The 14,161-nt window shown below is 39.3% G+C and overlaps 1 protein-coding gene across 1 annotated transcript in view; it reads right to left on the reverse strand.

The window, feature by feature from the left end:
• Nucleotides 1-1,538: 1,538 nt before the first annotated feature.
• Nucleotides 1,539-14,161, reverse strand: part of LOC120529794 (probable G-protein coupled receptor 158) — a 441,265-nt gene continuing 428,642 nt past the window's right edge. Inside the window, exons 9-11 of the mRNA XM_039753931.1 lie at nucleotides 13,387-13,492; nucleotides 4,453-4,599; nucleotides 1,539-3,753 (exon numbers count right to left, since the gene is read on the reverse strand). Coding sequence (XP_039609865.1) covers nucleotides 1,885-3,753; nucleotides 4,453-4,599; nucleotides 13,387-13,492 — 2,122 coding nt within the window. The 3' untranslated portion in view covers nucleotides 1,539-1,884. The remainder of the gene's footprint in view (nucleotides 3,754-4,452; nucleotides 4,600-13,386; nucleotides 13,493-14,161) is intronic.

The following is a 14,161-nucleotide window of genomic DNA, read 5'->3' on the forward strand; positions in this document are numbered from 1 at the left end:
ATAAAACCTAATACATAAAAGGGAATTTAAAGAAATAAACAGATGTTGGTGTAGCCGATTAGTGTATTGTAATGTTTTTTTTCTTTCACTTCACTTTTGGTTAACTTAATTTTCCTCTTCACTAGTTTTTTTCTTTTTTGCCACACTTTCGTCACTTTCATTCGCAGGGCGTTTCAATAGAAACCTGTCCAAGAAGCTTTGTTTAGTCCTCCCCTATAGAATGTTTCTGAAATGAGTTAGGCAAGTGTCATTAAATAGGGCCGCTGCACGATCAGCTGTAACTTTTTCAGGGTGTTTCTTTTCTCTAAAGTTCGAAACTTTTTCCCACATTGCAAACACTTCCTTTATCTCACTTTAAAAGATAACCTCCTCCGTGATACCGATCTACTGCAGAACCTCCATATGTTGCCGCGTCTGTAGTTCCGTCAACCGCTCCATCGTCAGTTCCTCGGAATGTGCGGCGACAAGCTCTTTGATAGCTCGTATTTCGAATTTTGGCTCGTAACTCAAGGCAAAAAATCGACCTAGTGACGGATCATATCTCAAAAAACTCGTATGTTGGGGCACTTGTATCGCAAGGTACCACTGTATATACAGTATATCCATCCATCCATTATCCAACCTGCTATATCCTAACCACAAGGTCACAGGAATCTGCTGGAGCCAATCCCAGCCAACACATGGTGCAAGGCAGGAAACAAACCCTGGGCAGGGCATGAGCCCACCGCAGTATATATATATATATATATATATATATGAAGTGTATACAGTTGGAGTGGAAATTCTTCCACATACACACACACTCATCCACACAAAACCTACATACAACATTATCCTCATTTGCATACTTTCTGAACATGATTGCCTAAACAAGATGATTATGATTCTCCTGTGATTTTTCATAATGTAGCACACAGAAATACATTTTAGAATATGATTTGCACTACATGTGTTTCAAATTAGAGTGCGGATTTGGAGTGATGTAGCTTAAATATTATATTATATTTTTCCTTTCTTGTTGGCAAAGAGTTATTCACTTGTCCTAAACAAGAAAGCCACTAGATCCTATCATTTTACAAATATACTGTATGACAATCAAATAGACATAAAGAGGTTGTTCGGATATATTTTTGCTGTTTGAAAGTAATCACCAGAGCATTCGCTCACAAAAAAACACTTTTTTTTTAACAGTATGATAGCGATATGTAAAGTTAATATTTTTAACAGTCTGGCCAGACAACATTATCGTATTACTCCTATTATTATTTTAAATTCAAGGTTTAATACTTGCCTTTTCATTAAATTACTTAATAAACACGGATTTCTGATTGTAGGCAAATATAAGAATTAAGCAAAAAAAGAAAAAAAGATGGCAAAAACACAACGTGTGTGCGTAGACGTTGGGTGGAAACCAAGGAGAAAATGCGCTGCATGAAAGAAGAGTGTCCAGTGACCAGAATTTGTAAACACTAACTTAGGAAATTTCCCACAGCATGAATCACAACAAAGAAAATTATAAATAAAACAGCATTGTAAAATTAAGTTATGGCTTCAGTGGCCACGTTAACATTTATTATTTGTCAAGCGATGGATGAGAGATCATGATTAATTTATGTAGCAATTACTGCGAGTAATAGTTGCATATATCTTCAAGAATTCATCAGATAGTCAGCAGCAGTCTGGAATGCTTTTCATCAGATGTGAGGGGTTCAGTCATCTAAGATGGTAGACAATCTCAAGCAGCAGTTATTTGTTTTGTGTTTTTTTTCTTCACTTCACAATAAATGAATTGCTTGCTTTTCATTGATAGAAACTTGTATGGTTCATAAAACGAGAAATGTCTCAGAAGAAGTATTAAGGTAGAATTTCAAGCAGTGCAGTTGATTATGCAGTTTTGCCTGCAATTTGGTCGTCGTAATCCCATGGACAAACCTCTGCTAGTCTGGCCTTATCAGTTTTTCCTTTCTTGGAATTCGGGTGATGTTTTGTTGTACTTGAGTTTTGGTCCTGTTTGGAAGCGTCGGGTATACTCTCAAAATCCCATGGGCAAATTTCAGCATTGTTGCCCTTCCCTGCACTGAGTTCATTAGGGGAGTTTCTCCGTTTCCCTAAAATGGAAGCATCCATACTGGTGTCAGCCTCCCAAGGACACACCTCTTCCATTTTGGAATGGCCGCTAGCTTTCTCTACAGATTTGGAGGAGATACCCCTCTCCTTACCCTTTTTCCTCTTATCTTCATCCCTATCTCGACTTTTCTCCTTGTCCCTTTCTAGCCCAGCAGCTAGAAATGCTTTGGTAAACGTGGAAGCACCCTTTTTTCTTGGAAGAGATTCTTTTGATTTTACAAAAGGACTTGGTGCAGACACCTTGGCTGCATTTGTTAACTGCGTGTCATCAAAGTCCCAAGGGCAGACATCTGCTTTGCTGATTAAAGCCTCGGAGTTTCTGTCACATTTTGTGTTTTGTGGTAGGACATCCTTGTTTTGAACACTAATGAGATGTGTGTTCTTTTTAGGGTCCTCTGCTATGTTTCTGTCCAGCTCAGTGGATTTTAGTCTCATTCCTGGAAAGTTTTCTTCTAAATCCCTTGAAGAAGCATCTGCTTTATGAAATGTCCCCAGATTTAAATCTTTTAAATGAGATTGAGAGTTTGAGTCACCTGACATAAAGTGAGCCTCCTCGTGCTCCCAAGGACATACTTCTGCCTTATCTGGGGTCTGTGACTTCGACGGCCTGCCTGGGACCAAAGGATTCTCCACAGATTTTTGCCTTTGATGAAGTTTAGCTTTTGTGTGGGGAACATGCAGAGATGAAGAATCCGTTGGAGCAATAGATACATGCCTTTGAACTTTAGCTTCCACAAACTCTGGGGGAACATCTTGAATCTCCCACGGACACACGTCGGATACATCACATTGGTCCCTGATTCCCGATTTCCCCGAGTCAGAGGAGACAGGAGTGATAGCTTGATGTTTTATAATCCCCAGTTTATTTGGTTTTTTCGATCCTTCTGGGGACTTAGCTACGTTTTCTTGGTAAGCGTCTATTTTTTCAATTTTCTCAAGCTGAGCTTTAATGGAGTCTTTGCTTTTGGACTGACATTTTGGTTGCTTGTGGCTTTCCTCAAGACTATGAGCTTTCCCAGTCAGTCCCAAGGTCTTCTCCTTAGCGCTAGCAATAACACTTAGTGATTTCTGTAACATGGATGTCCGGGGGTGCAAGGGTTTCTTGTCCGCAGTCAAATTGTGAGCGCTGGCGGATTTGCACACTAGCGGAACAGACTCGGTGGATTCGGCTTCGACTGTGTCCACCGACTTCTTTGTGAGTTTTTTACTCATCAGAGCATCCAAGAGTGAATTTTCAGTTGTGGAAACTTCCATTTTGTCAGGGGTTGAGTTGCTAGAGTCCTCGGTTTGGTCTCTCACGTGGTCATAGCTGCTGTGCGACTTCTTAAGTGAGAAGACCTTATGTTTCAAAGATTCTTCTTTGGTTCTGGAGCCGCAGTGTGATGGGTCAAACGGGTTCTTCCTCAAGGTGCTGATGCTATTTCTAGCCCCATTGTGATCAGCAAATTCTTTTTCTTCCTTGTTGCATTGTCTGCTTACGGTTTCGGGGATCTCGGTAATGCGCTTCATGATCGAGCGGCCCAGTCCTTTCTTTGAACTCCTTTTCTTCTGCAGATGTGGGTTATTGGCTATCATTTTCTTCCTTTTATAGATCTCGAGCTGAGTGTATAGCTTTTTTAGTTCTTCCTGAGTGTTAAACAAAAGAGAGAAAATGTAGTTGCGGATAGTAATTGGACAAAGAATCGATGACCTTTTCATTCATTTCACATCATTTTTCACTAATTAAATAGTTCACATCTCTAAGGGATACATGCAGTACTCTACAAAATCATGCAGGTAATGAGGTCATTAAAAATGGAGGTGCATGCTGTTTGATGGAACTCAAAGACAAAACTACTTCCCTAAAGGACAACTGAAATCATGTGGAGTTGTTAGTCCTGAAAGCTGCCTCAATATGTGACATCATAATTTGAAATGAGTATATAGTGCTCTTCCTTTTGTCAGGGACAAGCACCATTTACAAGTGAACTTAATTTACATTTAAAATAATGAAAGACACTTATACAATAAAAGATATTTAAAGGAAGTGATTTTTTTAGGCCATGCTTAGAAATCCCCCACCGATCGTTTTTAGTCTGCAGAGAGACTTTTTTCAGCACTAACAAATAACACAACCTCTGCTCACATGTGTATGCTTTTCCAAAAGACAGCTGCATGACCTTACACCACAGCCATTACTAGAACTGAGCTGGCCCATTTCCTCTGGCGTCTGTAATAAAAAACCAAACTGCTATGGCTCTGTGTTTTATTTGTCGAATCTTGAAATATCTATTCAATTCAAAATGAGAAATAACTATTCATGATGTAAATGTTACACTTAATTACCCGTATGTCATCCGGATCTAGGCTGTGTTCACTCCAGGCTGATGTGATACTGCTGTTGAGGTAGGAGCCAGATCTTCCAAGGTCTAATTCATCCTCATAGGCTTCTGCTGCAACGTCATCTCGAGGGTGAGCCCCTTCTAGAAGAAACTGTGGAGACGTAAATGAAACTGGTAAGACACTGAGAATATGGATATCCATCCATCCATTATCCAACCCGCTATATCCTACAAGGTCACGGGGGTCTGCTGGAGCCAACACAGGGCACAAGGCAGTAAACAAACCCCGGACAGGGCGCCAGGGTACTCAGGTCATAAAGTAAATGAGTATGTGCTGTTTGTTGTGCTTTGAGGGAAAGCGCAAAGGATTTTAAAGGAATCTAGGAGAAAAGACCTCGTCAAAACACAGATACACTGAAAAAAAAACGTGATGATTCACACTTAATATTTTCAATCTGAACCAATATAATTCTTTTTAGCTTATTGGTCCCACAATTTTTAAGTTGAGGCAAATCATTTAGAGTGATTGGGTGCAATTCACTTGTTTTTTTACTGAAGTAAATCTATTTTTTAAGTTGTTCTTCTTTTGTGGCAGTTGGAAAGCCATCAAACTGGAAGGTTCGACCGAAAGAATATACAAACGGCCCCTCAAACACAGCACATGAACAACCTAAAATATTAAGTTAAATGAAATAGGATTTTTACTTTTATTCCCGCCACCATAACTTAATTTGGTACAAACATTTTTTTTTACTTTGATTGAGATCTGAAACCACATATTTCAAGCCGTAACACTAAATGACTAATCTTAAGTTGTTTGAAAGAGAAAATTTACGTTGAATGGACAACATCAATGTTATACTTTTTTCAGTGTATAGAGGTCAAATACCTGAAGATCAAGAAATACAGCAACCAAAAGCAAAACATGAGCCAAGAATGTAGAAAAGGTGCACAAACACTACTCGTGTGCAAAAGGAACAGCAATTAGTACACAAGAAGAATATTAGAAGTTTGTCAAACAAGAGGAGAAAGTCTTTAGAGTTCTGGTGCTTCCTGTTTTGCAATATGGTTGCGAGACAGGGACACCATTCAGTGACCTGAGATGAAGATTGGACTCCTTCTGTAATGTGTCTCTTCAAAGAATCCTTGGGTACCTCTGGTTTCTGTCAAACAAGTAGTTGCTCACAGAGTCCCGAATAAGGCACATTACCTGCATTGTGTGAGAATGCCACTTAACAGCGTGATTCTCCGTGGGTGATCCAGCTCATAGGATCTTCATTGCTTAGGATTTGAGTGGCTGGACCAGGCCAAGGGGATGCCCACATAACACCTGATTGCGATAGATAGATGGTCATTTCTGTTTGGTTGGACTGAACCGTGTGTCTGCCTAGGGGGTTGCCAATTGCGATCCCAAGCTGCTTTTTCATGTGGTGGGTGCTGTACCAGTGCATGCTCCCCAGTCTGACATGAGAGGAGACCATTCAGTCCATCAAGCCTGTTTGTTTAGCTAATAGCTAAGCTGACCCAATATCTCATCCAGATTCTTCCCAAAGGTTGTCCAGGTTTCTGTGTTAACTCTATGTCTTGATAATTTGTTCCAGAGTCCCACAACTCTTTTTGTAAAGAACTTCTTCATGGCTTCAGTCTTAAATGCACATCCCCCTAATTTCCACTGATGTCCTCAAGTCTGTGATTCACCCATAACCTGAAAGAATTTTGCTGCATCTACTTTATCAAGGATTCTGAAAACCTGGATGAGGTCCCCACATATTCACCTCTGCTTGAGACTAAACAAGTTTAATTTTCAGAGTCTGTCAGAGTAGGACATGTCCTTAAATCCTGGAATGCACTCTGTTGTTCTGCTCTGCATGGCTCTTATTTTGCTCTCTAGTACAATATTCATGTTTTAGAAGAATTTTGCTGGACTAACACTGTTGATTTCTTTACTGAAATAATTTTATCTTGAATAGATCCTAAAGTAATCTGTTTGACATGAAAGATCTTCAACACTTCAGGCTCAGAATTCTTGCAAGCACACATCATGGATGCCACACATTCCCAGTTTCCTTTTGACACGTCCTCCAAGCCCCTCGTCACAAATTAACACAATGCGTGGGCGAGTTGCAGTACCAATAAAAATATGGGTGGTGTGTGTGTTCAAGTTTTGGTACACGATGTCCACGTCATTGTTTACTATCAACATGTCACAGAAAGCCGCAATGAAGCTCCAACACGATCAATCCATGTGCTTCAATGTTTGATGAATGAGCAGACTTTGATAGATCCTGTTCTTTAAAAAACACAGGGTGCCCGGTTAGAGAAGCTGGGATATTGGTCTCTGGAAAACACGGTAAGCAGATGCAGATTTCTAAGTGAGTGGCCCAGTTGGGGGTTTGGGGGGAACAATGTATAAAAAGTGTTGTAATTTCCACATGGTGTGACTGAAATGTATGTAAGTCCCCTTAAATGAAAGTCTACAATGTGAACTTTAATTATGTCTGATCTGATTGATTTGTACTTTTCAACTGTGGAGCAGAAGAGTACATCAAGGAATAAATGTGTCTTTGTCCCAAACATTATGGAGAGCACCGTATATGACCTTCTTATGTAATCTGGAATATTAGAGTTCTGTGGTTGTGACTATCAAAAACTAGCCAATAAGTTTAATAATAAAAATAAATGTTGAATTGCTAAAACAATAATTTTACTTTGTAAGGTAGATGTGATGGATGGCCGGCGGTTCAGTCCTGCCGAGACGTCCCTGAAAAAGAAGAATGGAGGAAGGCAGCCTTTTCAGGGCACTGCCTCCCTCGGGACACTGGGTGGCAGCTCCCCTGGACGGCAACAGTTCCCCGGATTCTCTCAGGGCATCCTGGGACATGGAGTTAATTTCCTCAGCCCTGTTGGGTGCCGTGGGCGCCGCCAGGGGGAGCTCACAAAGAACCTGGGGACTCCTACTGTTACTATAACCCAGAAGTACTTCAGAGTCACGAGGACGGAAGCCTGCAGTACTTCTAGGATACTTGAAGACCCAGCAAAGAGAGCCGGAGTTGGGAGGCTGCTGGGATTGGAAGATTGTTATTGTTATTTATTATTATTGTGATTATTATTAATTATTAGAGAATTGTGGCGAGTGTGGTGCTTTGTGCACTATATTTGAAGAAAATGATTAAAACTCTTCTTGGTGTTTTTATAAGTGTGTCCTGGACGTCTGTCTGGTGGGTTTCGCGGGGCGACAACGACCACTAGCGTCCACAAGGTTAAGTCAAATTTTCATTTCTCCAGTTAAATCACATTACACCATCTAAAGCAAACATCTTGACAAAGGGACATCTTGGTTCGGAAACAGGGAATTGCCAATAGCATATCCAAACATCAAACTTCTGTTTTACTGGGCCAAATTCAAGGAATAAAGAGAGGCTTCTGAGACCAAGAAAAGAAACGAGGTCGAAGATCAAAGCCAGTGTTGTAAACCAGGAGGCCAGAAAGATCGAAAATAACAAAGCTGAAAACCGTTAAGCAAACTCATAGTAGAAAATGATGCACAAGAAATTCGAAACCAGAAGATCAGAAAGTAATAGAGCAATACGTTGAAATGGGTTTTTTAAGGCCTTGTTCACACGGGCGTTAAAATCGAGCGTTTTTTTTGCGTTCGTAGCGTCCGGTGAGCGCGGATCAAGCGCCGAGTGTTTTCTACACGTAGGAGTCAATGAGAGTCTTCACACGGGCTTTGGTGACGGCGCTTGTCCGCTCTTGGCGCTTATACGGCATCAAAAAAACGTTGCATGCAGCTTTTTCTTGCCGTTCAAAACCCAACGAACGCAAGAAAACCGCTTCTAGTTCGTTTTCTACGCGTTTATTTTACGCTTCGGAGGAGCGGGCGGTGTAAGCGCACACTTGACTACTGTTTCCTTACCTCAAAGTGACAAGTAGTCTCTCTTCGGGGCCAAGTCGCATATTGGTTGATCGGCGTGCAATGTGGCATTGCACCAGCTGCAGCAGACAATCAAAAGTAGAAACCGACATCCGACAGTAATTAAAAAACTTTCGCGGAAATTTTCGCATTTCCTCATAAAGCACAAAAAAACTTCCTTTAACCCGACGTTGTGCAGTCAGAGGATGAACCCAGTAGCGGCGATTTTTCTCTCCCTACGTCGCCATATTACGAGTATTTTTAAAACAAGAAGATTAATATCTAACATAGCAAAATGGTCCATATTGAAAGGAGGCACCTCAAATAAAACGACAAGGGCTTTCATATCCAGTTCCCGACACTGCCTCCACAGGTTAACACACAAACTACAATTTGGGCTGCAGGCTGGCGTTAGACAGAGACAAACGAACGCCGGTGTAGAAGTCAATCGATCGCCACCACAAAATGCAACATAAACGTCTAGGACGTTCAGAGCAAGTTCGTTTATCCAAAAACTTAACGCCTGTGTGAACAAGGCCTTAATCCAAGCACACATAACAAAATACGCGTCATGTCAGTATACAGTATGACGTGCTGCGCTGATGGCGTCACAGGTTGTGTCGAGCAATCCTAATTATTAGAAGAAATAAAAATATAAGATATTAAATTATAAAAAAAAAAACTAAAGATAAAATTAAAAACAGAAAAAAGAACTGACCCATGAGAAGCAAAAGGGCAAATAACATCCAAACCAAGCCATGAGTACAGTATGTTGGTAAGACATTCACACTGTAACAGTTTATGCCACGCTATTTGTCGATTTTGGTCCTGGTCTTAAAATTATGACTGCTCGCTTCCCAGTCCACCCATGGAACAATAAAATAAGTGACACAGCTTACAAAAAAAGCTTTTTAGCTGGACTTTGCTTAAGAGAAGGTTGGTATCTTAGAGCGTTGCATCTCTTAAATATCTACAGAAAAATGAAACTGAAATAAAGACAAACAGAATGTCAGACATACTCCAGTGTTCTGCTAGAACTCTTAATTTTTTGCGAAGGAAACTGTTTGTTGTTCTCTGCTTTTCAGGGTTTAATGGCCTTCTTGCATAATCTTTGTGATTAAATATGAATTTGAAAATATTTTAATCAATTAAATAATCTGAATTCATAATAAGTTTTATAGTAGTAGGCCAGCTAAATTTTACATTAGTCAAGACATTTAGCTTATAGCTTTAAAAAGTCAGAACATAAATGATTTTCTTTCTCCCTTTTTCTTTCATACAAATAATGTCTTGTTGTCAGTTGAGATCCCCAAGTCAGACATCGCTGCAGGCTAGTGTTAAAAACAAAATGTTGAATCTATATATAATATTTCTAGTTTGGGAAAAAAAAAATGTTCTATACACTGCAATGGCCTCTTTCTGATGATCGTACCTACTACCCAATGCAAAAATAATACATATATAAAGTAAATGAGCAACACTGCTTAATCATTCCCCAAAGTAATTCAATTTTTTTCTGGTATGTCCTTGAGGTATTCTGTATCTTCTATAGCAGAGCTCAAGTGTAACAATCCTGCTGCTCATAAAAAAACACCCTCAGTTCAGGAGCCTGGTTAGTCATTTGAGATAACAGAGGTCTCCCTTCCCTCAGCTGGCTCGACTGGTTGCGTTCCATTTGACGTCAGGACCAGAGTTCATTTCCAAGGTGCCCATCTGTCTGGGTGAGGAAACCCTAATTACAACAATACCATGACACCTTTCTCTCATGGCCTATATTACGTTTTTCAGCAATTTGTGCTGCAGCGGCTCTTCTGTGGGATCGAACCAGATGGGCTAGGCATCGTTGCCCATACACATCACTGAGGCGTGGATGCCTATGACCCTATTGCCATTTCTCACTTAGATCTTCCTTAAACCCCTTTTGGTAGGGGCTATCCACTGCATACTAGGAACACCTAACAAGACCTGCCATTTTGGAGATGCTCTGACCTTGCCATCTAGTCAGTCAGTCAGTCATTCTCCAACCTGCTATATCCTAAAACAGTGTCACGGGGATCTGCTGGAGCCAATCCCAGCCAGCACAAGGCGCCAGCCCACCGCAGCCTGGTTGTCTAGCTGTCACTATTTGGTCCTTCTGAAACATGCTCAAACATGCTTCTTTCACCTCATCACTTTCAAGAACTGACTGTTCACTTACTATATAATACATTCCAACTCTCGACAGGTGCCATTGGAACGAGATAATCAATGTGATTCACGTCACCTGTCAGTGGTTTGAATGTTGTCAGGATCGCTGTATTAATCTAAATATATAAAATTCTTTTTGCATTTGAAATGGAAATTACGTATGACCACAGAACATATTATAATACATTGCATGCGTATGACCGGAAACAGGAACTAATCACTTTGTTTGTGGACGCCAGTTTTTATATCATCTCTACGAATTGTTATTATTTGTGTGAGAGTTATTTTACTGATATTGAAAAGAAGTAAAAATGCAAAATTATGTAGAAATTACGTATGACCACAGAACATATTATTATACACTATGTGCGTATGACCGGAAACAGCGTAACTAGCGCTTACATTTTACCGTATTTACTCGTGTACCACACGCCCTCGTGTAAGACGCGCACCTTAATTTTTACAAAAAAAATCGTGAAAATCGTTTTGCCCCGTGTACGACACGTGATGTGATTGTAGAGGAAGCATTTTGAGAGAGAGAGCGCACAAGAGAGAGAGAGCACGAGAGCGCGAGTGCAAGCGAGCGAGTCCAAGAAGAAGGAGTTAACATTACAGAATACATTTCCTCGTGTATGACCGCACCTGATTTTCTAATGCTCATTTTTGGGAAAAAATGTGCACGTGGTAAACACATAAATATGGTATATGAAAACGGTGTTGGTGCCGGGAACTAATCACTTTGTTTGTGGACGCCAGTTTTTATATCGTCTTTACAAATTGTTATTATTTCTGTGAGAGTTATTTTACTGATATTGAAAAGAAGTAAAAATGCGAAATTACGTAGAAATTACGTATGACCACAGAACATATTATAATACACTACGTGCATATGACCGGAAACAGGAACTAATCACTTTGTTTGTGGACGCCAGTTTTTAAATCATCTCTATGAATTGTTATTATTTGTGTGAGAGTTATTTTACTGATATTGAAAAGAAGTAAAAATGGGAAATTACGTACAAATTATGTATGACCACAGAACATATTATTATACACTATGTGCGTATGACCGGAAACAACGTAACTAGTGCTTACATTTTACCGTATTTACTCGTGTACCACGCGCCCTCGTGTAAGACGCGCACCTTAATTTTTACAAAGAAAATCGTGAAAATCGTTTTGCCCCGTGTACGACACATGATGTGATTGTAGAGGAAGCGTTTTGAGAGAGAGAGCGCACGAGAGAGAGAGAGCACGAGAGCGCGAGTGCAAGCGAGCGAGCCCAAGCAGAAGAAGTAAACATTATAGAATACATTTCCTCGTGTATGACCGCACCTGATTTTCTAATGCTCATTTTTGGGAAAAAATGTGCACGTGGTAAACGCATAAATATGATATATGAAAACGGTGTTGGTGCCGGGAACTAATCACTTTGTTTGTGGACGCCAGTTTTTATATCGTCTTTACGAATTGTTATTATTTCTGTGAGAGTTATTTTACTGATATTGAAAAGAAATAAACACCTATTTGGTAAGTAATTATTTAAGAAAACTTTGATATTTTAATAAATGTCTATGTATCCGTTATATGTTATTATATGTACTACTATGTATGTGTCAATTGTTTATAAAAGATTTGTCAAAACACGGAAATTACGTATGACCACAGAACATATTATAATACACTAATCTTGACAAATGGGGAATAGTGTCTTCATACCACGTATCCCGCTCATCCCTGGGGACATGCCTTTTGACTTCAAAAGGCTGCAATATTTATATGCAATGTGCTTCTTATATATTACTTCATATTCTCATATGATAATGATGTTAATAATGTTGTTTATATTGATTTCTATGTTATTGTAAATGCTCCTTATTTGTTGAAAAATAAAATTGGTAATTAACAAACTTATTTTATAAATAATGCATTTTATTTTTTCCCTTGCACTCAGTGAGCGAAGCCACTGGGTAATCAGCTAGTGTATATCTAAAAATGCTGTCTGTCATTGTTGTTTTTGATTAAAAATGCATTATATTTTGTTGAATCAGATGAATTAAACCGTATTTTTAATTCCACTTTAGGATTAGGGAAAGAGTCAAGAGGCCTCAGAGAATTAGTTAATTGAGATAATTAAAACCTTAACCTTCGTGGTGACAACACCACACTTCATTTTAAGCAGGCAGTAACAACCTCCTTTTTTATTGCACCTTCAGTGGTTTATGGTGAGGTGCTCATTCCTAAATTAACTGAATGTTCCTAATACAAATTTCATGTCACGAACATGGAAAATTACAAAACAAGGAATTAATTGTAACACAATGAAGAGTGTCTAACAAAAATAAACTGAATTGGATTGAACAATACATTTTTAGGATAGCCTGCATGTATGAAAGCGTTTGATGAGGAAGCCTTGTTGTGCACTCCACATTGTATATTGTCCTCAATGTTACTCTGAAATCACCAAAGAAAGTTTCTATGAGGGACGTTCAGAAAGTTCCCGCACATTTGTTAAACTCTTATTTATTAAGAATTTCAAAAACAAATGACATCACTTTTCTACATAGTCACCTTTGTTTGCGATGCAATTTTCCCAGCGTCGTACCAACTTTTTAATGCCCAATTACTCCTCCACCCGCCTTCACTGTTTCCAACGAAAATATAAAAGTGGGAAAACTTTTTGAACGTCAACTCGTATGTTGCTTCTGTGTTAAATTTCAACCCCCAAGCCATATGTTACCAGTGTTCTGAAATGTTTCATGCATGTAAGTCAAGTTCAGTTGCTTTAAATTTCTAATAACCTTACTGAAAAAAGTAGCAAAACATTTTTTTTTTTACCTTTGGTATTAGAAGTAATCCAAGTGTGACTGTCACCGTCAAGTGTGTGTGTGCAAAAAGTAACATAAGCATCCAGTCAGGATGAAGAGAGCTGACCAAAGTAAACCTGCAAGGAAAAATAAAATTCAGTCAGTTGCTCCTTCTTCTAGACATTCACAATTCAAAACGCAATCTGGGGTGAGGTCCCATTTTACACCTCAATCCTCATTTACTTAACCAAAAAAGTGAAATTTATACATTGATTTTTTAAATAAAAAAAATCAGAAAGAAAAATGCATCATTTATCATCTGATTAAAAAAATAAAACAGTATGGAACGGTCCATAGAGTATCACCATGTAAATTTCACTTTAGTGATAGCGCTGGAAATCACTCATCCAAAGATTTTCTAAAACAGTACTGGGTGGTCCAGATCTAAGTATGCAGATCCAGATCATCTGGATGACTTTGATTTATGCGGGGACGATTCCGGTTCGGCGCAAAGACGATTCTTCATGTCGTCAGTTCGCACACTTCTCGATGGTCCGGGATTTTTCGGGTGATTTTCTATGTAATAAACTTAATAAGTTATAGCGTAATGAAAATTGCATAATTAGATCAGGACCACCCTATACAAATGATTGTACCGTCCAAAAATATACAATCAAGTACATTAAGTTACATGTATTATGTTCACAGGTACGCCTTCTAATCCCCTCAATTTGGTGTGCGGCACAGAGACAATTTCAGAGATGAACATCTTGTCAGTTCTGCTTCTCAGTTTGACACCTAACTCT

Source organism: Polypterus senegalus, chromosome 5, assembly GCF_016835505.1.
Source record: "Polypterus senegalus isolate Bchr_013 chromosome 5, ASM1683550v1, whole genome shotgun sequence".
In the NCBI taxonomy this organism is placed as follows: domain Eukaryota; kingdom Metazoa; phylum Chordata; class Cladistia; order Polypteriformes; family Polypteridae; genus Polypterus; species Polypterus senegalus.